The sequence below is a fragment of the Patiria miniata genome, unplaced genomic scaffold, assembly GCF_015706575.1.
Source record: "Patiria miniata isolate m_02_andy unplaced genomic scaffold, ASM1570657v1 HiC_scaffold_11, whole genome shotgun sequence".
Classification (NCBI taxonomy): Eukaryota; Metazoa; Echinodermata; class Asteroidea; order Valvatida; family Asterinidae; genus Patiria; species Patiria miniata.
In genome coordinates, this window is record NW_024037049.1 from 5,411,696 (window position 1) to 5,436,232 (window position 24,537).

The 24,537-nt window shown below is 39.5% G+C and overlaps 1 protein-coding gene across 1 annotated transcript; it reads right to left on the minus strand.

Moving 5' to 3' along the window:
• Positions 1 to 833: 833 nt before the first annotated feature.
• On the minus strand, positions 834 to 22,552 carry LOC119742864 (actin-histidine N-methyltransferase-like). Its single transcript, XM_038219089.1, has 14 exons — positions 22,348 to 22,552; positions 20,670 to 20,776; positions 20,282 to 20,377; positions 18,841 to 18,986; positions 16,848 to 16,920; positions 14,604 to 14,714; positions 13,030 to 13,110; positions 11,399 to 11,463; positions 7,407 to 7,465; positions 6,034 to 6,148; positions 5,037 to 5,278; positions 4,604 to 4,692; positions 4,012 to 4,172; positions 834 to 1,937 (listed from the first exon to the last, which is right to left on the minus strand). Exons 2-14 carry the CDS (start codon positions 20,767 to 20,769, stop codon positions 1,347 to 1,349), a joined length of 1,929 nt encoding a protein of 642 aa, XP_038075017.1. The 5' UTR covers positions 20,770 to 20,776; positions 22,348 to 22,552; the 3' UTR covers positions 834 to 1,346.
• Between the last annotated feature and the right edge of the window lie 1,985 nt (positions 22,553 to 24,537).

The window sequence follows — 24,537 nt, forward strand, 5'->3', positions numbered from 1 at the left end:
TATAATCATTTGAATGGACATTACTTCAGACTAACTTTATTGTCATTCAGGAAATGCATGGTGCTACCAGTACCGGTATGCTAAGCATTGTTAAATAGTTTGTCCTTTCCTGAACGTAAATTTAGTTAGGTGGAGTAATAACAAGGTACAAACTGATCTGCCTGACACATGTATAGCCTCCCAACTCTAGTTTTATGGTTATATTTCTTGTAATGTTGCTTCATAAGATCAAACTTGACTGAATGTAGTAATTGTTAAAATTGTTGTCCTTTCCTGAACATAGTAAACCCTTTTCATAGCAATGATAAAGACCATGGTAACTCTGTAACGCAGCACACTATAAACACAATTTTTTTGCCAATTGTTCTTCCATGTACACAGCCTTTGGACAAAAGTGCAAATAATCAGCATGCTGCATGGTTTTCTGTAAATCAGAAATGAAAGTTTGTGTTTCAAGGAAAAGAGAGCTATAAAATTGAATTTTCCGTCAGTATATGAAAAAACATGGTATTTTTCATAGCCTAGAGTGCATTAATATTCAAGATATGACTACTGTGATGACTATCAATCATTTTAAAGCAACTCTAAGCATGTTTGAGATGTGGAATTAGCAGTTTATGATACCTACCTTTATTTGACAAATTTTATGGTCTGTAAAGTGTAAAGTGCCTTAAAATTGAAACGAAAAAATGTTTAAGCCTTGACTTTAACATTTTCTAGTACCTTTATGTATGTACTTTCAACAAATAAACATGTTGTATCCATACAACAAGTTTCATTTTTGACCCCCCGTGAGACTTTTTTGCAACCTTTCCCGTGAAACTGCCCCTAAGCTGTTTAGATTCAATGAAATTACAGTAGCAATTGGACACACCAACTGCAGTCTTTTTTATACATGTATTGGCATGTATTGCACTCAATCTTAATTTTAAAAAAATACTTTTCTTAAGATAATCAGAGATGTAATCAGTGATTACCACAATGTTGGTCCAGAAGAATATTGTTTTAGTTTAGAATTCAAACATTTTGTGCAGAAAGCGACTGTATTTCAGGCTACCGAGTCATTGTATGTAAACGATTGTCACAAGTAATCACAATCCATAAAATTACCATGAGATCAATACACTTACATAGACAGAGGATTAGCCAATAATCTTGGAAACATCTTTATTCCCGAAAGACTAACCTTCCATGTTGGTCTTTACGTGACACTCATCCCTACCCCTGGAAGGACAGAATTAAACTCAATTTCTCTCATCCACCGGCTTGATTCAACTCAAACCTGCTAAAATTAAAATAAAAACCAATAAGAGGGTTGACAAAAGCAGTGTAGACCCCTTGTGTTTCTAATTGTTATCAGCTATGCTATTCAACTCACTGTGACCATTGGAGACTGTGGCGGCATGATTGCCTTCTGTGTCGCCATCCACTGGATGACTGCTGTCCCCATTTAGGTTGATACCATTCAATGCGTTGTTCAGACTGTCTACTGTACCGTTCACTTTGATTTCACTGTTGTAGGACTCGTTGTCTCCGTTAGTCACGGCAGACCCCATGCTATCTGATGGTTCAGTAGTGATCTGGTTCACGGGCTTGGATATCGAATCCTCACTGGTATCACTCTGTAGTGACAAGGAGGAGTTCCTATTGGAGGAGCTACTGCCATCAGACTGAGTGTCAATGGGGTTGGTCTTGTACTCCAACCTTGCTACCTGCGCTGGGCTTGCGTCAGGGACCTCCACGACTTTATCCATATCTTCTGATTCCAACTCTTCTTGGTAACAGACGGCATCATCAGCTAGCTCCTCAGTGTCCTTCCGCCGTATCTTGATGTAGGCAATGGCGTTGTGCAGGATGCGTTTCTCCAAGAGACGCAGCTGAATGCACAGCTTGGAGTTAGACGACAGGTCAGTCTTGGAGAGTTGCTCTATATCCTCCTGTTGGGATTCAAACAGATTCATTGTTACTCAACGTCACAAATCATCATGTTTTTCATTATTATATATACAGACTTGGGTCTGAAACGTTCGTACAATATTCATCAGTTGACAACTTTTTTCCATCCAAAAGAGAGTAGAAATTGTCATGGACAGAGAATGTAAGGGAAAACAAAGAGAATGTAAGGGAAAACAATTCTTGAGGGATTAGCGTGTTTAGATGTCACCCGGAGGCAACTCGAGGCAATCTAGACGTCTTAACCTATTAGCCGTGCCTGTGTACAAAAACAGCCAGTGCGTGTTATCACGTCCTCCAACGCGAACTGGTTAAGTTAGAATAATGGAAAAAAACCCTGAAAATACTGCTGGTTAATCCTGACGAGTTGCCATAAAAGTTACAATGCATTCAACCCATAGTGAGTATCTAAAAGTTGTTTATAGCAGCAACCAAAAGTCAGCGATGTATGAGTTGTGACTCGCCTCAAGTCCTCAGACTTGGACTTGACACCTCGGACTCGGACTAGACTCTGTGTTGCTGACTCGGACTGGACAGCAAAATGACAAAATAATGTGACCCTCCAGCACAAAACCAATTGGAAGTCCAGTGCGTGAAATTACAGTCGGACATTTTCCGACCACTTTCATGGTTTGTCCGACCAAATGCAGATGTGCTCGGACAAAATGTCCGAGCGATTTATGTATTCTTTGTGGAGTTGTCTTTTTCAGAAGTATGAAATAAACGCTTGCACTCAAAAGTATTTTGTTGTTTATTTCCGATGATCCGGTCTGTAATACTTACCGTACCCTGAGCGGCTGCTAACTACATGTACGTGTTGTCTTATATTCACGCAATAGATGCAACGCGTTTACACCCCAATCATTACACAGTCTAGTACAGCGCGGCGTGCACAGCGATAGATTGGCATTCGTACGTATGTGCCGTTTGCCAAAAAATAGACGTGAAATCAAGTCGATAAATTGTGTTTCGATCAGCAGTCTTCGTGTTTCTTCTACAAATCAGTTAATACAACTTTTTGTACTTTTCAAGTCATTTTATGGAAATGAGCAGTGGCCGTTTGTGGAATTCCCAGTTAATTTCTATTGGGCAAAAGTGTTAAATTGGACCTGATTCAACCTCTATTCCTTGCTATAATGATTCGATCGAGCCTCTTTGGACATTCAGAACTGCAATTTCACCCAGTTTAAGTTATGTGCTCTGCAGACTTGAATCGAGTCTGTATAGTGACGAGTCTAAATATTATAAGGACATTGACGCGCATACATGTAATGAGAATTTAGCAAGATCAAAGTACGTTGTGTTGCGCGGTATGCTTTAAGTGCGTGATTGTTACTAAATTCTCACAACGTGGCTTACTACAGAAACGAGCGCGTGAATGCCCGGCGCTTGTCATTGCAACTACATAGTGTGTATTATGGATACGTACGTACGTAAACATACATACTGTACATGTACACACGTGTATGTACCGTCCACGTGTTTGAAGTATAGTAAACGCGGCCTTTTGAAAGTTCGTCTCAGATGGCAGATCAAAACTTGACAATGGCAGAACACTTTTGATTGTGCTCGGACATTTTGTCTGACCACTTTTTTTGTCTAATTTCACGCACTGGAAGTCACACGGCCGTGTTTTGAGATACAGCCTATAATTCATGGAATATTGATGAACATTTGTGTAAATAAATTAGACCAAGTGCTGAACGTATAGTGCAAATTTCAGTTGGACTGCTCTTATAGAAAAGTGCCTTGCTAAGGAGTTTATTTGGGAAACTTTAACTACAAATTGAGCGATTTTTTGTAACTTTCCAAGGCCCTATAACTCTGTTAGATTTTGTTCGATTCCCATATTTTATACATCATTGGAAAGCTTATTCAATGTCCTTTCCAATGAGCGCAAAATCCTACTTTTCAAAAATTGATCCAAGTGACTGGTTTTGTGATGGTTGGTCACAAATATGCTCTTTTAAACTTGAAATTGTATTTGTTCTTGAGTTTTTAAAAGTGACTTCTGACTCAACACTTGTTCTCGACATTCATGCTGCGTGCACTGCTTACCTCAATGGTCGTCTTGTACTGTCTCAGCAGCAATGACAGTCTGGTCTCCAGGAAGGACCAGACGCGTAGCTCGTTGGCTTTACTGATGAGGCAATTGGGACGGATCAGCCGTCCCAAGGACTCTGTCTTGTTCTTATCAAACATACGTATCACCAACTCTTCTGCAATGCAATACCATGTACAACTATTTTCAACTTCAATTTGAATTGGTTTTCAATGAAAGTACATGCAGTATTCAGTGTTTGCATTATATATCACTATTTGGAATGCACTGGTAAAGAATGAGAACATTTCAGGATGTATTATGTTGAGATGTGAAACAAACTGTCAGAACAAAAATTATATTGAGAAATATTTAAGAAACACAAATCATAGAAACTCAAGGAAAGTCCATATCAATAATCAACAGCCTTCAAATTAATGCATTTGTATGTAGCTTTGAGAAAATTCAAAAATTTCTGAACCAAATGTTGTGCTCAGTTTCATTTTGAGATATGAAAGCACGTCGCCATCTTCAGGATTTAGTCTTTGATATCTTGGCTTTTCCAAAGTGCTTGTTGGACAAACAGAACCCAGACAATCCTAGACCTACCCTCATCCATGGAGAAGACTCTCAGAAAGGCAATCAATTCAGGACTGACAGGATTATCACCACCTTCCACCGCAAGGTTGATAGATGATCTTCAATTAAACACACCAAAAAAGTATTACTGTTACCTGTGATCAGCATGATACTAATCATTTCTGAAACAATGTCAGCTCTGTGGATAGAAGCCATGGAAGGCACATGTTGGCTGTAGCAGACTCTGAGAAAATACGAATAACTTTACTCTTCCAAGGGCCTGTGTATTCACAGAATGAGATGAAGCAATTGTTATAAAGTACCTTGCTCAAGAACACAAGATCAAGCTCGGCAGTTGTATAAATGACTACACAGGAAATCAGCAACACAAGACAACAGCACCAAGTGCTAATGGCAGAGTTTGTTTTTGAAAGATGGTAACTTGGGGGAGGGGGGATCTTACTCAGCGGATCCCATCATGGCCAGAAGTTGACTCTTCATGGCGTACAGCCGGTCGTTCTTACTGATGCCGAGCTGAATGTTGACACTATCGCACTCGCTCTCAGGGTAGACAAAGCCACTGTACAGCAAGAGATGAGAGTTGGAGCGGAGGCCGTAGAAGATACAGACCTGCTCGCCCACAGCCACATCATGAAGGGCTAAGCCGTCACAGCTGTCTCGTTGCAGATTGAAGCTAGTGGTAATCTGTTGACAGAAACGATACGTTAGAATTATGGGTCATACATTGGCTCACCTCCAGAATTATTTTTCATTGTATCAACCTTCCTTCAAGGAATCAGTATTGTGTTTCAATTGAGTTTGAACTAGTTAAATAAATGTGGGATATTTTAGTTGCATTTTGCTTAACTGTTTTCAGTTATTTTGACGTTACTCAATGAAGTGCATAATTGTTCTACTACACATGCTACCGCAGATATTATTCTGAATTGCTCTCCTCGCGCTCAACAAATATCAAGTATCATTAGCAATGCATTCAAATGTCCTTCGCAGTCCAACTCTCTCTTCGCAACCGTTGAGGGGGTACTTGTCCACAGAGTCCATGCAGTGCGCCACCATTAAAAAATGCTTTTCAACTTCACAGTCAACACCCTTTACACAATATCCTATATTTATTTACTTGATTTTTTTATGCAGATTGTTTATGTGCAGTAAAACACAACCACAAAAACTTGTTATTCAACATGTTCAAAGACAAATTTCCGACTTAAATCATGTGAAACCAAAAAAAAAAAAAAAAAAAAAAAAAGGAAAAAAGCAAATTTCTTTTGAAAAAGGAATACAATTTTGTGCCCTGTTGTCAAATTTTGTGCAACAAGGGAGTATTTTCAGTAACCCCTTGATGCAGTACTGCAGTGTAATTCGGTCCTATAAATCCCATACATGTAAACAATGGGATACTCTGGATCCAGAATACACAGTGTCAACTGGCCGGGACTCACCACGCCATTGGTGTGATTGCACATGTCCCATAGTGGAATGAGCACTGTCACTAGATGGGAACCATCCTCAGAAGGAATCTGATTCTGTCTGGACATCACAGTCGATACTGCCCATCTGAATCGACAAATGAAGACAATTATTTGATTAGTCAACAATTTGCAACCAGCCTAATGCGGTTGGTTGCATCGCTGGTTACCAGTACCCTTGGGCATCACAATTCACAGCAGGGAGCCAGGGACCAGAAGTTTCGTGATGACATTTTGACCATCCGGAGAGGTTCACACGTTGCAAGTAGTGTGGACGTGTAAGCTACGAATGTCGACTAATGGTCATTGACTGAACTAGCTCTATAACACCTGGTGGTTCTATTGTACCCTGAATATCTGAATTTATAACATCTCACCCGCAGATTCTGTATCTTGATTGGCCAAGAGCGAGTCACATGGCATTCAATTTTTTTACTATCTTGCTGTGCACGGCCAAAAAGACTACACACTGACTGTGTCAGTTTGAGAAAGTGCTATTAGGCCATCAGCCTCAGTCCAAAATTTTGACCACCGGTATCAAATGAGAGGAATAATCGTCATAGCGATTTTTTGGCAAGGTATACACCTCTAGAGTTGGAAAATATATGATAGCATTGCAGCAGTGGCAGCTTTTTGGGTGTTATCACCCTTTTTAAAAAATTGTCCATCAAAATGCTTGTTACCTCTCTAGGGGTGGTATACCTTGCGCATGCGCACTATAATCATTCATGCCCTGATTTGATACTGACCAAACCCCAGGCTGATGGCTTATATACACATAGGAACAAACATTGCAACCGGAGGTCTGTGTACAAATGCATAAGGGTGTGCACGTTGTGCGAATTGTTCCCACATGCTACAGAGTTGGGTTCAAACATTTCATGAAGGGGTAGTTTGGAAAAGTGCTAGTAACTTTTTAACTAATTTCATATTGAAATAGAAGTACATTTTAATTGGATTTTGGTTCAATTAATCAAGCAGACTCTGTGGTGAGGTGTTATAAAACTAATATTGATTGCTTTAATTCGTGTTGTTGTAAAACTAGCCTTCCTCGGTGGTCCATACATGAAGTGTTCCATTTCCCTCGGCTAGCCTCAGGCAAACAGAGCACTCCATGGATCAACTCCGGAGGCTACTTTTACAGTGCTTCAACAACTCAATGGATTATAGGCTGAAGGAATGACCCAAGACATGCAAGAATTTTACAGAAGTTATCAATATTCTGCAAGAAAAACTGTATGCACCTCTCTAGCTCCAAATGGCATTGGTAAAAATGACCCACTGCCTCTTGATTGAAAGTCATTTCCTTAAATACCAATATGTACAAAGCTGATTATATTTAATACCTGTATCCATCATAGGTGAAGCATTCTTTGAGTGGTAGCTTGACAGCATCCACGTGCATCTGTAATCCACAGAGGAAATCAACTTATAAATGTTGCAGACTTTTGCTTCACTCAGCACAGACCAGGAGTTTTCAAGCTGCTATTTATGACGTAGTTTTGTTGTGTGCTCAATTTATGAAATTCTACATTAAACTTTGAAGATATCTCTCAATTGTAATATTTACTTTATATTTTTTTTGACTTTCCTTGACTAGAAACTTGCTTGAGCAACTTCAGCAACAATTAGAAATTTGGGTCTGTATAAATTCTAGTGGTGTGCATTATTGAAGTAAAACCCATAAAAACCTGTAAACGAATCCCAAACACAAAATTCAAATCCTGGAAGTTGTCTGGAAGTTGTCTTTACAGTGTAAATTGCAACTTTTGCGAGCGTCATCTGTGGTGTGTTAAAATGCACAGAAGTGTGAAATGTGTTTTGGTTTTTCATATAGCCTGATTTTCATTTTGAAAATTCCCCACAATTGGCATTCACAAATTTTGCTTTCCATTGTCTGCGAACTTACTAAGTAATTTGTAAATGGGTTGATTATGGGTACCCGATCCCATAATCTGGAACCAGTTCCTGACATCAGCGGTTGGGTACTTGGGTACCCGGTTCTGATGCACATTCTAATAAATTCAAAAGTACACTGATCATGTATTAATATCACTTTTGCTGTAAATAAAGAAAAACTGGTGCACAATGAAAGTCATCTTTGTTGAACAGATAAAGTACTGGGTACCTGCCCTTATGTCAATCTTTGTTATCAAAAAAAAGAATAGTTTTGCTTCCAATTACATGCCTTTCGAAAATAGGGTCGGTCGGTCGGAATTTTTTTTTTTTTGGCCAATTTTTTTTATGCAGATTGAATGGGGTATTCATTTATATGCGAAGTTTTAGCCTGAACTATTTCCATTGCACTACGAAAGCTATACACAAAATGGCCACAAAAAGTGAATAAAACCTACCTTAATTATTGTCAATATATTTACGTTCGATAATTCGTAAAAAAAAATTGTGGAAAATTCAGGTCGTTCGCACCATATGCACAACGCTAGTCAAGAATGGGAGCTGGCCAAAACTCCGAAGTGTGTGATGCACTGTACATGTACATTTGTACATGTGTGGCCCGCGGCCAACGGGTCGAACATTTCGGGAAACACGCTGCATTGTATCACTCCAAACACGAGTAGTGCGATCTCAAAATGAACTCTTGAGCACGGAAAATACATACACGGACAAGCTATATCAAATCTGTGAATTAACTTGCAAAAATGTTCTTTCTCCATCGGTGTTTTTGGCATTTTTACGATGTCTTTCTTGGCATTTTTACGATGTCGAATCCGACCAGTTGACAGAGCACGTGCCTGCGCCTGCATAGCCATGCTAGCGCTATCGATCGCATAGCCGTGCACAGACTAGTTACCACATTTTCATCATTGGCCCCTGCGCGGCGCGGCGGGAACCAGTCGTCGCCGCATTGCGCTTATTACGCACGTGATTATAGACATCGAATTGCGAAGTAGTTGAATCGCGAAGCGAATTTGTAAAAATAACGGAGGTTTCTTTTGAAAAAATAGCGAATGTAAGTAAGAAAACAATAAATACAAGCATTTTTGATGCAAAAGGGTTGTTGAGAGGTATTTTGTGAAGACAGACAAGACATAATGTTTTTATTTTTATTTATTCAATCATTTTTTTTGTTTTGTTTTTTGGAATTGCCGATAAAATTTTAGGGTCGCAGCCTAAAAATAGGGTCGGTCGGGTAACCGGAAGCAGAACTATTCTTTTTTGGCCTGAGGGCAATTCCACGGTAACGGAAGGACGTTTTCACTCATTAAACAAAATTTCAAATGTGTGTATCACAGACACTGTTCATAGTTACAGCAAACAAATGTCATATTTGTATTGCTATAATGCTACTTTCATTTTCCACACTTTTGGGGGGCATGAATGCCTCCCGTTTATGAATTATGAATATTAATGAGGTCGGTAACGGAAGGACGGTAAAACGGACAAGGGTTTTCCAACTTACTCGCGTTTTGCAAAAACTCTGTGAATTTTATGGGGCAATTATATTTTAAAGGTAGGAACTGGAATCCCTGAAGCTTTATCTATACTATACCACCTTTCATTTGACTTTAAGTGTTTCGGTAATATAATTACAACGTTTTAAGCAGATTATGATTTGGTAACGGAAGGACGGTAACGGAAGGACAAAAGGTTTACTCAATTATAGCACGAACAAAATGTGAATTTACACTAACTATACAAGTGAAACAAATTGCTTAAATGTGTAACTGAATGTGAAATCAACAATATGCAGACCTGGCATAAATAATTATACCCAAGAAACTATTGAGATAAAGATAGAAGCCTGCTAATTAATGATAACAAAAGAAAAACGAAAACAACCCAAAACACATAATTCACGAACACAGGACTACTACAGAAATAGATTTCAAACCCATCACCTCAATCCTTAAAAGTTTAAATACACAGTATTTGAACACTTGAGTATATTGGTTACATGTTCACCAACAACTTTTAATAATAATACCGGTAGGTTCAAAGGTTTACCTAAAGGGTGGGGGGGGGGGGGGCGACCAGCCTACATGTACATTTAAGGTAAAAACATCTACCGGTAGAACTGATGGCTTCAGTTGGGTGTTGCTTTTAATTGAACTCTAAAATCAATGTTTGAAATCAAATTACAATGATTTAGAGTAGTAACAATTAATTTATAAACATCCAAACTGAAGTTGCTAACTTGGGCATAATTTGTCAAAGACTGCACCTCACATGTCTTACACATGTAAATTGAATGAAAGTGCCCCAAAGTACCGGTACTTTCTGCCATCTCATTTTTGACTTAATTTGCTTCTGGAATGGCTTCACAGAATTCGTATCTTTCTCTATTGTCCATGAATGCTGATGGCAGCAACTTTATGATTTGATTTTCTGCAACAACTCCATACATGTACATGTACAAGTACTGGTACATCGGCATATATGTACATGTACATTGTACATGTTGTACATGCCTGTGCCTTCCTTTGTAATAAACACCTTGCCCTGCTTATCCCGCTTTTGTGAAGGTGGGTCACATGAATGTCCTTTCAATGCTCATTATACATGCATGTATTTGCAGTGATTTTCATTTTTCAAACATGAGCCGAATGTCGTAACATTTGATAAAAATACGATTTGTCCTTCCGTTACCGTCCTTCCGTTACCAATTTGGTAACGGAAGGACGTGATTTAATTAATTGTAATTAAAAAACGAGAAGTACAGCAGTGTCAGTTATAATGTCATATTGAAGGCCTACCTAAACTTGCTTTGCACAATAACTTTCAATGCATTCATACTGCAAGTTTTCAAAATAAATTAAAAATATGTATTTTTTCGGTAACGGAAGGACGTTTTCGAAGGCTGAAATATTAGAAGTCACTGAAGCGAAACAAATTACGCAAAATGTTAAAAACAAGTTTTAGTCAGTTTTTCAAGACCAATACTTTCTCATGACAGAAACTGATGGCATTAGTACATATTTTTGTGTGTCTATTGGTAGAATACTTTCATATCACTATTAATCCCATTTTTAGGATTAAAACAGGATTATTACATAATCCTAGTTTTTGGTACCGAAATGTATAAAAAATAAAATTCCGACTTCAAATCTTGAAAATATAGACTTTTAGCTTTCATTTGATGCCAAATTTGTTTAAGTCACATGTATTTGAATTTTTTGGTGTCATGTCCACTTTGGTGTGGAATTGCCCCTTATCAAAAGCAAGAATTTTGTGATCAAAAGCAAGAATCAGCTGTTTTGTTCACAAAGTGAACACGTAATTAATCACAATCACATCAGCAAGATCTGATAAGATACTTTCCCCTTTCAGGTGGGCGGGTCTGTGTTGGGGGGGGGGAGGAGCTTTAATTGTCACCAACCTGAAAGAGTTTGTAGAAGTAAGCAAACTGCCTGGCGATGTTTTTGTGTTGCTTTAGTGCATCAGCTGCATGCGAGGAAGGAACAAACAAGGCAATCCACAACAGTGTTAGTATTAACTACTACTAATCTACAGAAAACACACACTTTTCACATGCACATGATTCAAGTAATAAAAGGGCATTTTGGATGCACTCATTTCATGCAAATTACACTTCTGGAGCTTCATATATTTGACAAGCCATGTTCCCATTGGAATTTTTTGGTTAACTTACCACTACTTTCCTGTAGAATGACAAAATTAAGTCCAATGGGGATTGATGGTAAATCACCTTCCTGTCAACTTAACGCGACCGCGATGTAAAATTACAAAGCCGAAAGTGGTCATGGAAGACTTACACAAAGGAATGTCATGGTAAGTTCCGCATTGCCGTGGGAAAAACTCCATTGGGAACGTGGCTTATTAACAAGATAACTTGTGAGAATATTACTATCTTCAATTAAAGGTAACTGGCTGTAGGAAGCAGATTAATCAACAAACATCACTCAAGATACAACCTCTTAGAATTTAAAACTCCAAAGTTAGAAAGATAAGTTGTGAGAATAGTACTATCTTCAACTTAAGATACAAACTCACTGGTCTGAAGTAGCATCAGAGTGCTCTTTAAATCCTAACCCACCAAATTCTTCCAAACTAGCCACATGGTTTGAAGGATTCTACAGGGCTTAAGGCTGGTATATAATTCATGCTAAATGCGAATGCTCAGCGAATTCAATGTCACAAAACATCCACTGCAAAATTTGCAAGAGTTGAATTATGTTCAAATTCTGCGAATTAGCAGCACGAAAACTTGACGTGACGTCACAAATTTGCATTGGAATTTGCATTCATACTGAGTACGAAGAAGCTACTTCAGGTCGGTTTAGAGCTTTTCCCCCACGAGGGTTGGACTCCTATCAGGCAGTATATACCAAGCCATTTCTCAAGGCTAACTGGCTGCTGCTAATTTTGAAAACTGGTGGTTGGGGGGGGGGGGGGTCTCCAAAGAAGTATATTTTGGAGGATTTGGGAAGATTCCTAACAAAAACACCATGGGTAACTGGGTTAATTTACCTCTTAAGCTATGCTTCTCCTGTATCAATAGTATTCCTGATTTCAAAGCCATCTATGTTACAATCTACCGCTTTGTGTTAATAATCACACCATGCATATTTAATTGCCTCAAGGGGTCCTTCATTCTTTCTTGAAAAAAATTAATTGAGGTTTGAGGGGCACATACATATTGCGATGGGAAGGGTTACACAAACAAACCTTCCCAAGGACACGCATGTTTACAGAAAAATAACAGGCTTTCGGGGGTTCTGGAATGTGCCATTTGTAACTGCATTATTTCATTTTCTAATAGGCATGTTATATGCTACAGTAGCTTTGCTGTGCCATCTTCCTACTTGTAAGCATACTGTCACACAACCCCATTGCAGCATTGGCTCCCTGCATACTATGCTCACTACAGTGTAAATGCAAACTACCTACTCTATGTTGAAAGCTATTGAGAACTGTTCCCGTCTCACACCGGTAGACGGAAAGCATCAAACGCTGGAAGGACGCTGCATAATGGCAACAATTACTCACTGTATGTTGGGGATCCTTGCAGCTGCTGTAGCTCATCCGGAGTGAAGTACAGTGGAACTTGGTAGGAACTTGGTAAGATATCTTCAAGTGTGTGTTAAGAATTTTTAAAACTGGTCAATTTTTATTTTTGTTGAAGAAAATCTTTTCATCAGTAAGTTGATGAAGTCCTTTGGAAAGTAGACTATTGAGACGTGGGGACAGAATCCCTCATTAAGTGAGCAAAGAAATTTATTCTGGCAGGATTTGAACCATCCACCTTTGCAAGACTGCAGTAGTGCTCTACCAACTGAGCTACCCACACTCTATGTTAGCCATCATTCAATGTATTAGTGTCTCTGCCCAAAGGGTACTAGTCAGAATTTGGTTCAATTCATTTAATTTCACAATCATACCATGCTCCTAAATCCGTTTGGGCATCTTTTGGTTGTTACACTCGACCATAGCCCTGGAAAAACAAAACGTTGGCTCAAAACATCTTTTTTGTTTCTTTTATAAAGCTTATTTTCCTTCTTAAAGGAAATATACAACATTTGCTTTGATTGTAATTTTCAGAAATGGATGGATTCGGGATAAGTATATTATTGCATATTGTTACACTGGCCTGTTTAAAGTTTTGTGTTCACAGATGCTGGAAAAACCAAGAATAAAAATGCTGTTCTTGTAGCCTGGTCCCTGACCCTACTTCAGACGAAACGGAGCAATTTATATGTAGATGTAGGAGATGTAGGAGAATTGTCAGGTCAGGGAACCAGACTAGATGGCTTGCACCAGTTCATTGATGTGCAACAGTTTGCAAACAAAATGTGGACTAAATAAATTTGGTAAAATGAGGGCATATAGAAAAAACCCAAAAATTCCAACAAAAGTCAGCCGACCATCATTGATACAAAAATTCCACTTTTCTTGAAAATGACAGCACACTAGGTGCCATGATTTCACAGGATGCTTGAGACTGTTATTCACTAACCATCAAGTAAGGTATTTCATAATGTTTGCAAATGTTGTATGGTACCTTTAAAGGTTCTTTGGAGAAAAACAAATTGCCAAGTTGGTCTGATTTAGGGGTAACATAAGCTGGCCAAACAATGCACTGTGGACCATGTCAGCCTCCTATTTCAACACACAGTCTACAGTGACGGTGCATTGTTTGGACAGCTCACATCACTGCTCACAATCATCCATGAATGCTTAATCATCCATGACTGCAGGGGTGTAAGTATCACATCAATGGAAAGTTAATAAACCATCCTTTCAGACAGAACCCACTGATATTGCTCAAGCACATAAATTTAACATACTAACTCATTATTTTTGGACTCCATTGTTATATACAGCCCATATTGCTCCACAGTAAAAAGCACAGGGAAAAGTGGTTGCAACAGAAACTGATTGTTTTCCAAAATACTTGAATTTCCGAAGTTGTGAATGTCCGACCAAAATAACAGTCCAGTTAAACTGACCAACTGAAATTACATAAAGTGTAATAATGATGTGTAGGTAGTGCAGTAAAAAAGCATATGTTCTATAGCAGATAATGCTTTCAATACAAGACTGTACTTTGCTTGCAAGGATACTTATGTAGGGTTTCCAGTTGGAGTGCTCTGACTGACGCTCCATCAAGAGGAAGAGGGCAAGGGCTACATGGGCCATGCCTTGTAGGACACGATCCTTCCGGATAAGTGGGCCTGTCAAATCACACAATGAACAAATTATACATCAAATTTCCCATTTCAATATTGCAATTGTTTTTGTTGATCTGCAGTTTACTTTGTTTCAACATAATTCCACTCAACTTTCATCTATTGTCGAAACCCTTTCTTTAAATTTTGACTTAACCTTTCCATTGGAACTGTACGGTGCGTGATTGTATTGTTAAATGGCGTACAGGTTTTTCTTACCTTCAAAGTTTTGCATCTCTTGTATTCAGTTAAGCGCTTATTTCCACAAAATGAATTCTTTTTCAATTGGGCAATTCTGTTCTGCCTGTCTCCGTCAAACACAGATAAATCACTTGCCCTATGGATTGGATACTGAGATTTCAAAGGTTTAGTTTACTATCTGGAGACCGAACTTATTTAAGAAGTTTGTATTTTATTAACCGTGGTAGCAAATGAGTTCAATTTCAATGTAAGTGGGGCTGTGACGAAACTATGGAAATGTGCACCGACTCCATTTATACTCCAAATGTTATTCTTTTGAACAAGATTTACAGAACTTGTGTACGTGCATGTTTCATACAATGAATTCTTTTATCTGCAAAACCCCAACAGCAGAAACAGTGGAAAATAATTAGTGGCCTTTACTCATGTATCTTGGTGTCATTATTCACATTCTGTGTGCTCCATCAACACATCCCATGGGGATATCGCCTTCCTTATGCCGGCACATCACGTAAGAGGCACGTATCCGCATCCAATTTGGAGTCTTTTGCTTGTACATGTATTCTTTATTCCCATCCATCAAATTCACTCCCAATATGGGCTATCGTGGCACGCAAGCTTTAATTTGTCTAACAGAAGCATATGTACATCTTCTGAAGGAGTCTTAATTGAGCATGACAGAGCATGTGGCTTCCCTTACAAGATTAGTCATTCCGTCCCCTAATGACTTCCCCCAGGTGATTACGATAAGTTCTGATTCTTGTTGGCATTTTATCCCGTTCATTTAAGTCAGACACTGACATTCATCTGGCTGGGTATGGAATCACAAGGCCTTTCACACTTAAGGAAGACCTGTTGTTATTTCTATGTGGGTAACTGAACCAATAGTGTGGAAAGACATATTTTAATGTTTTGAAAGCCAATCGTAGGCCGTCATGTGGGTATATTGGGACTTCTCAATTTGCAAAAATAATTACCATGAAAAGACCTTTGTGGGAAAAAAACTCTTTCCTAATTTATAAATTTGTGTAGCCTTTGAATTTGAAAAAAAAACATTACCTTAACTTGAGCACTGTGATTATAGGTTTTTTTTTTTGTTTTTTTTAAGTGTAACGGATAGTGAATTCATAAATATTCTTTCTCATTGAATTTTTTTACTATCATTAAAGCTCTTATTTCTACAGTGGGAGTCAAAATAAAAGTGACCAAGATTAACATTTTTCCCCCTAAAAAGGGATTACGTGCGATACACCAATAAAACATACATTCATTCATGTGAAAAAAAGACTTACTGAAATTGATCCTTGCAATCAAAAGTTATGCATGTTTTACTAAAAGACCCAATTTTCACAGCTGTCCATGAAATGCTAAATGCCTTGCAGCTATCTTACAGTTTTATTTCATCCTCTATGAAAGGAACTCCAGTGTGAGCCAAGACCGAAACGTCATTTTTACTGTCAGATTTTATGTTTTGTTTTGTATCAGAGGAATAAATAAAGTCTTTTTCTGAAATTAGAATTGTGAGTTTTGTTTATTTTGCTTTGCTAATTTTGTACATGGTAAAAAACAAGGTATTCATCAATGCGTATCTGTAAATGATCAGTGGTGGACAGCTGAATTTTGTGGTATTTCTATTAAAATAGATATAATATGAGAATAGAGTACGCAAATTACGTGAAATCTTCAGTTAGTACTTAGTCAATAACATGTATTTTTTTCCTATGTCATATTTATTAAATGGAGCGAGCCACATACATCTTTAACATTTTTTTTTTACTCAGTCATTTTCTTTTTGACTCGCACTGTATTATCAAAGAAAATCAAACAGGTATTAAATTATTGTCCATAAGCTGCACTGTCATATGCAACCAGACATCATGAAGAAAAGATGCCCCTTTAAACCTATTTGTCAAAACAAACTATGCCATGGTTAGTTACCTAAAGGTGAGTCCAGCACTCGGTCCTCGGTAAGCATAGCTTTCCTGGGCACCGTTAGAAATGGATCGTGTTCCTGCAAAGAAAGCCCAAAGCAATACAGGAAGGTATCACCCAACAGCCTGTGACATTGATCAATGAGTATGAATCATAACCCACATACATCTAACCTCTGGACAATACATTATACACACGTGTGCCAGTTTGGCAGAAGGTTTAAATTAGAAGAATTAGGCCAGGCTACGCAGATTTAAAGGGATGCAGTGCCTTAAAATGCACAGGCATCAAAATGAATTCAAGGTGGAATTTTAATGAGAGTTTGTGTAATCACTTTATGCTGCTACTGACAGCATACAACAGGACAGATGTTTTCTAACTGGCACAGGGATGAAGAATTTTTGAAAATGTTGTTGTTGGAAACGGAAACATACATGCTTCATGTCAATGCAAGCAGTGAAGCGTAATTAACAGCACCTCTACATCCATGATTAACATCAAAGTCAACTGTACTTCATTATAAGATAATTCTCAGAAAATGCACGATAAATCTGTCATCGTTAAATGAGGATGCACAGTTAACTCATATCGTGTGTGAGCATGGGCGGCGGAACCGGGGGGGGGGGGGGGGGGGCTGGGCTGGGGGGTCATTTGCCCCCCCAGATTTTCCCAAGTGCCCTTTTGCGGCCATTAATGTGCCCCCTCGAGATATAAAAAAATCCTTTAAAATATCTTACTATTTCTTAGAACTAACCATTTCCCAATTATGGTAAAGATAAGTTGTGATATAAACGAGGAATATGAAAACCGAGCCCCAAAACCCATAAATACGCCCTGAAAATGGGCACGTAATGTATAGTTTGCATATAATCATCGTTTTTGAAGAGCGCCCCCTATGTTGGAAGATGGTAACCCCCCCCCCCCCCCCCCCCCCCCCACCCCCACTATTTGATTTTACGGAGGCCAAGTGTCTGGTGAAAAACATGTGTCGACCTTTCAGCACAGATGTGCAAAAAAAAAAAAATGCAAGTGCCCCTTTTTGGTGATGCCCCCTCCCCAGTTTCAAACCCGTTCCGCCGCCGCTGTGTGTGAGACAAATGAATAAGGGTTACCAGTGCACTGGTATCCTGCCTTGAAGGCTTTCAGTTGTCTACAAATACATTTATACGATAACCAGACATATACGATAACCAGACATGACAGGGGCGGATCTAAGAGTTTGAGAAGGGGGGGGGGTCAGGTCCATCAGATTCAGATATTCAGACAGGTGGACATATAGGTAATTAGTATTACTATAATTGCTATAATTTTCTCTTTTTTTTGGTGTCAGAGCAGGGGGGGGGGGGAGGGGTTGGACCCCGAACCCCCCCTTTTGTACATGTACATGGTTTTGGCTGTCTGATCAGTATGCACTGTGGTGTTACTAGTCTAGCATTTGTTTGTGCCAGTTGGTACTGGCTAGACCACAATATCCAGAATTTGTAGGGGACATTTTTTCACCCTACTCTAAACGTTGAAGAGGGTGGGGTGGGGCAAGGAGGGGTGGGGTGGGGCAAGGAGGGGTGGGGTGGGGCAAGGAGGGGTGGGGTGGGGCAAGGAGGGGTGTGGTGGGGAAGGGAGGGGGCAGGGTGGGGATGGGTTGGGGCAGGGTGGGGATGGGTTGGGGCAGGGTGGGGATGGGTTGGGGCAGGGTGGGGATGGGTTGGGGCAGGGTGGGGATGGGTTGGGGCAGGGTGGGGATGGGTTGGGGCAGGGTGGGGATGGGTTGGGGCAGGGTGGGGATGGGTTGGGGCAGGGTGGGGATGGGTTGGGGCAGGGTGGGGATGGGTTGGGGCAGGGTGGGGATGGGTTGGGGCAGGGTTGGGGCAGGGTGGGGATGGGTTGGGGTGGGGATGGGTTGGGGTGGGGTGGGTTGGGGTGAGCTTGGGATTTGCATGGCCACATTTTTCAGGATCAGCCCTTATAATGTCATGATAGGAAAATACTGTTGATATCTTACTTTGATTTCTTTGACTGCTTTCAGTCCAAGTCCCTGTTCATCAATTTGATGGATGCTGACCGAGTCACATATGATGTCTTGGCTGTGAGCCCACGCCATGAATTCCTCAACGTGCTCCTCTCGATTATGGTTATCAAAGGAAACATCTGCATCAAAGGAAACATCTGCATCAAAGCATTCAATTGACGACTAAATTGGGGGGTTATTGAAGAATAAGCCTTGTGAATGCCAAGTTCTTTGGAACTCAGAGGCAATCCTTTAACACACATTTTTGTATATCATGTAAGGGACTATAAACTAGCGGTATTTTCTTTCTCTTATGATACACATCAAACACTGACATCATAAAATGACATGCATCACAATATGTATCATGAACATAGTTGTCTACAATCTGTGCATGTGATTTGGGTTATATTTTCCAAATATTTGCAATTTTCCCTCCTAAATTTCATTTGTTTTTCAAGGTAACTTTTTTAAATGATGAATGTTTTGTTCACAATGACAAAACATGTTGGCCACCTATTGAGATTTGTGGTGTCTAAAGTACATGTACATGTAGTCTGTCGTTATTGTACATGTAGGTTGATTCACAGTCATCGTGTCATAATGCCATTTCACAGCATGTTCATACAATTAACAATTGTTGACTGCTGTGATCTGGGATATGACATTTTGAACACCCAAGGGGCGCATAGCACCTGAGGCCAATTTGTTATACCTCTGTCTTGGATTCTTTGGACTTTGAAAGCACGGAAGCAAACAGCAGTAAGCTTAACAATCACGACAATAGAATGTCAACTCACATGCATGTCGCGTACGCGTACCGTGCTGGAAACGGCTGATCGTCTGCTAGTTTGCTGCTCCCACTCATGCGTGAAAACATGGTGAAAATAACGTTTCACACTGTACAAGTCATAGCACACTCCCTGTGGGATATCACATACGTGATGTCCCACAGGGAGTGTGCCATGACTTTTTATAAACTTAACACGTGATCATTCTAGGCAAATGAAAATACAGTATTCAAGACTGAGGTATAACAATGATTATTATTACATCAAATTGTCAGACCCTTAAGGTATATAACCCCCAAACTCGACAGGATGCCCAATAAAAAAAAACTGCTTTGTAAACACAATATTCAAATAATGGGTCCAACACAATTTTAATACTGGTACTTTCCAAGCATATCCCAAATTCTCTGTTTCAGGGGTTGACATTTCACCTTTGTTACATTTCCACTGATATTCTTTATCCTTCACGGCATTATCATACAACAACAATACACACAAACCTGTGAATAACACACATGCATCATGACGTGTAGCTAACAGCAGAGCTCACTTTTCTGTGAGTATCTTCTTCCGAATACGTCAGGCCGTGAGTAACTGGGCAACATATCAAACTGACAGCCAACCAGACAACTACTGAATCTTACCATGCTGTTTCTTGCGGATCTTCTCCACTAAGCTGTGAATCTGCAGGTATTCTTCCCATTGTTTTGCTGGAGTCATGGGTGACGGTCTGCCAGCGACTAGAAAACAAAACACCAGGGAAAGTTGACTGTAGATTGGTCACAGGCTGGCATAATAGCCATACAGTTTCAAAATGGTTCCTTGATGGTTTGTCTTTCTTGCAAATTTATCAAAAGTTGTATTTTAATGGCTCTTTTACCTTTGAAACCATTTTTTTTTTAGGGGTTGGAGGGGTGGGATTGGGTGGAGAGGGATGGGATGGACGGGGTGGGGTGGGGATGGGTGGGATAGGGTGGGCTGTGGTGGTGGTGTTGTGGAGGGGTTGGGAGAAGGTTGGTTACATCCACTTACTTTCCAGTATCTGTGAGCATAATGATGTGATTTCCTTCTTATCAGCCTTAGCCACATCCTCCGGGTCCTGGTTATACTTTCGTCTGCTCTTTCTACCCATCTTGAGCCTGTAAATTCAGCAGACAAAAAACACAGTGGAATTTAAAATCAGAAATGGGAAAAATATCAGACACTAAGCAACATAAAAAGGGAAAAGTCTTCAATGTCTGACTCTTAAAACACTACAGCATTACAGCACACAACTACATGAACAACATCCATATAAGGAGTTGTTTACCAGGGGCCTTACCATGTTGTATAGCTAGAGGGGTGGTTTGTTGATCGGAATCGTTGAAATTTAATAATTTTTGACTTGTTTTGACTTTTAATTAGACTGAAAAGTTTTTATTTTTTGACCGAAAAGGTATTGATGAATTGGAATAAATAAGCCTACAGATGTGCTTGGTCGGTATTAAACACTATGTTTAAGACTGGTTGGAGTCTGGATTCTGATAATTACCCTTGCCTTTGGCCGAGTAATTACATTGTATCAGCACCAGACTCCAACCAGTCTTAAATAGAGTGTTTAACACCTTCCAAGCACACATTTATTCCCTTACGCAAGACAGCAATTCACGCTGTTGTAAAGGACAAGCGTGAAACATGTGCAGAGCTCCCAGGGAAAAGTCATATTTATCGGCTGTTTGGGCCTGTAATGTCAGGGATGGTGTGCCATGTTTTCATCAAAGATGCTGTTAGTACACGCGCGCTCTGGAGGCCAATAGGCAATTGTCTTGCATTTCAAAATATATGTACTGTTATATGCTGTTGGTTGTTCATGGGATTTGATCAACACATATATGATAAATAACTAAATGGTTCTCACTCTTTACTTCCCTTAAAAAAATAGTAAAAAGTGGGACTCGATTTAACACAAAAATAAATATTTGAAGGAGAACATGCAGTGAAGCCCAAACACATTCTCATTGAGGATTGGTTAACGAAAATTAACATCGCATGTCTGGATTCCCAAGGAAAACGTCGAACTATAAAAATAGCCACTTAATTAAAAAAATTCGAGACCACTTATTTAAAAACAAAACAAAACGTTTTTCTCCCAAACGTAAAAGTTTTAATCAAATCCTACATTTATTGCAGAATTTTTCATCTTTTTTTCTGATTCGTGGCTCTAGAGCCGAGGATTTAAAAAAAAAAGGATACAAAGTCTGAAACTGCAATAGGTCTGGTTCCCATCTCCTGAATACGAAGCAACAATGACAAACAATGTAAATGCGAAACCAGTCGAAGACTCACTATGCATGGGCATGGTAGCAAATTTTAAATCCTAAGATTAACATGATTAAGAAAACACTGACTGCGCATGTGCATGTTCAGTGCATGTGCTAGTCCAAAATTTGGGACTCTCAATACTGTGCAGTGCCAGTACAACAACGAAAACAATCAGGCATCGGCTCACAGTCAAATATACACTGCCGTTATGTAAACAACAAATTTACACACATACAAGCAGATTAGCACATGCTGTTGGACATGGTAAGGACCTGTATGAAAGCTTTTACTGACAATACACGATTGTTAATGTTAATCATTATTATTAAAATATTCCTCAATAGGTTAAAGTTGTTATTTTTTCACATTGCGTACTTGAGATTGTAATATTAATGACCATATTTCATACCTTTTAATGAAGATCACACGTACACAAAAGAGCAAAACGAACGCGGAAATATGTGCCTCAAACCATCAATTTACGCCGGTAATAACGGGGGCACTCCTTCATGTCCTTCCGAATGTACGCTCTGTGCTCTGATCTGATGATGAGGCATGCAGCATGCGCTCGACTGTATGCGCTATGCACGTATTAAGTACTGCACGTACGTTTCACTCGAACTCTCATAGAACGCGACGTGCGATATGCGCGATTAACAAACGCTGAGGGCGGGCTACTGAATTAGCAGCCGGCTGAAATATTGTTGGTGTACCCTAACGTGGCGCGCCCCCTAACGTGGCGCACTTTGATTTTTCTCCTCTCTTGACGAAATGAACAGTCCATTTTTCTTACAATTAACACTTATTCATAAATACCTCAGACAGTTTAGCCATTCCTATTGGTCGAGAGCCCGTCACGTGGCCGGTATTAAACGGATGATAAAGACATGGCTAGCTGGTCTTAAACACTTTTCCAGTGTCACAATAAAATGTGGACTCCTAAAAATCCAGTGCCTCTTATCGTTTCATTGGTTGAACGTTCACAATCCTCACGTAGGCATGCGCAACAATACCAGGGATTTAGAATTTTATAGTTCTAAATTCAAAACGCAACGCGCCAGGTGCGTTCTGCGCGACATCGCATAGAACATGATACGCGCGCGTCAATCTCCATAAAAGGGTTGTTTTCATCTTACTCGCCAGCTGAACACTCCATTATTTTGCAGGAGGGATGATTCAAAAAGCATAAAGTGAAGTTGTTGAACAAAATCGGGATGTTTTGAACGAATCATATGATTTTTTTTTACAGAAAAGGTATTTATGAATGGGAATAAATATGTACTCCGTCGGTATTTATCACTCTGTTTAATACCACTTAGAGTCTGGGTGCTGATAATTACCCTCGCCTCCGGCTCGGGTAATTATCAGCACCCAGACTCTAAGTGGTATTAAACAGAGTGATAAAAACCTCCGGAGCACACATTTATTCCCTTAATAAAGGTCACCCAATCCTTCGCAAATATACATACTAGATTCAAATTTCTGACGTCACGATTGCGCGTAGAAGGTCAAAGGTTACACAGAAAGCCAGACGATCCCATAGCAAAAAGTATCAAGATGCCGTCGACGTCCAGAAACAATGGCCAAAAAAAGGTAACAAGCAGACGTTTTCTTTTATTTCAAGATTCCAAAACAATTAAACTAATTAGAAAGTAATATTATTAGTCAACGTTATCAGTATTAATGAAAAGTAAGCAGAATAATCCGAAGTTTACTGGAAATTTACCGGAACGTAAAAATAGTGTCGTCTGCTCTAGGTTGTCATGACGTCATGTACGGCAGCCTGTAATAGACATATAAAGTGAATACAATTAGGCCTAGTTTTTATGTGGCTTGGCATCACCGGTACCGTGCGGGTGCACTTTTGATTAGATATTATAATCGAGTAAATGTAGTGGATATGCAAAACGTAGAGGTAATTGACATTATATGAATATTGTTGAAATTGTTATGTATTTAAAACGTCTAGGATGCCTTTTAAATATCGTGTCAGAAATAAATGTATTATTGAAACACTGCTGATTTTTCTATCTTAACTTGAGCTAGAGTTGTATATTTAATCATGTATTAAATTTTAAAATAAATAAACTTGTAGTATATCGTTTGTTTGTTTATTTATTCATATTTGTAGAGAGATCTTCGGCAGAATTCCATGCTTGCTGCCGTTCATTCTTTGGAAGTCAAGCGAAAAGATTCCTATCGACTGACGGCAAAAAAATTCAATTTGCCCGAGTCCACGCTGAGACGATGGGCAACAAATGGAGTACCTGCCGGGAAACCACAAGGTGGACGTACAACATTCTTCAAAGAATATGAAGAAAAGAAGCTGGCAGAACACATTTCATATGTGGGGCAAATGGGGTACTCCTATCTTGGAAGTCAAATCCGTGAGATCGCCGGCGAAATGGCCCGGATCTTGTGCAGCGAGGATCAAGAGCGCAAGTGCCGATTCACCGACTTCGTACCAGGACGGAACTGGTACTACGGCTTCCTCACAAGATGGAAGAATATCATAAGACCGAGGAGGCCAAGCAGACTGGATCACTTGAGGGCAGAAATGTCCAGGAGATCAATTTTAGAGGCGTACTTTGGGAAACTT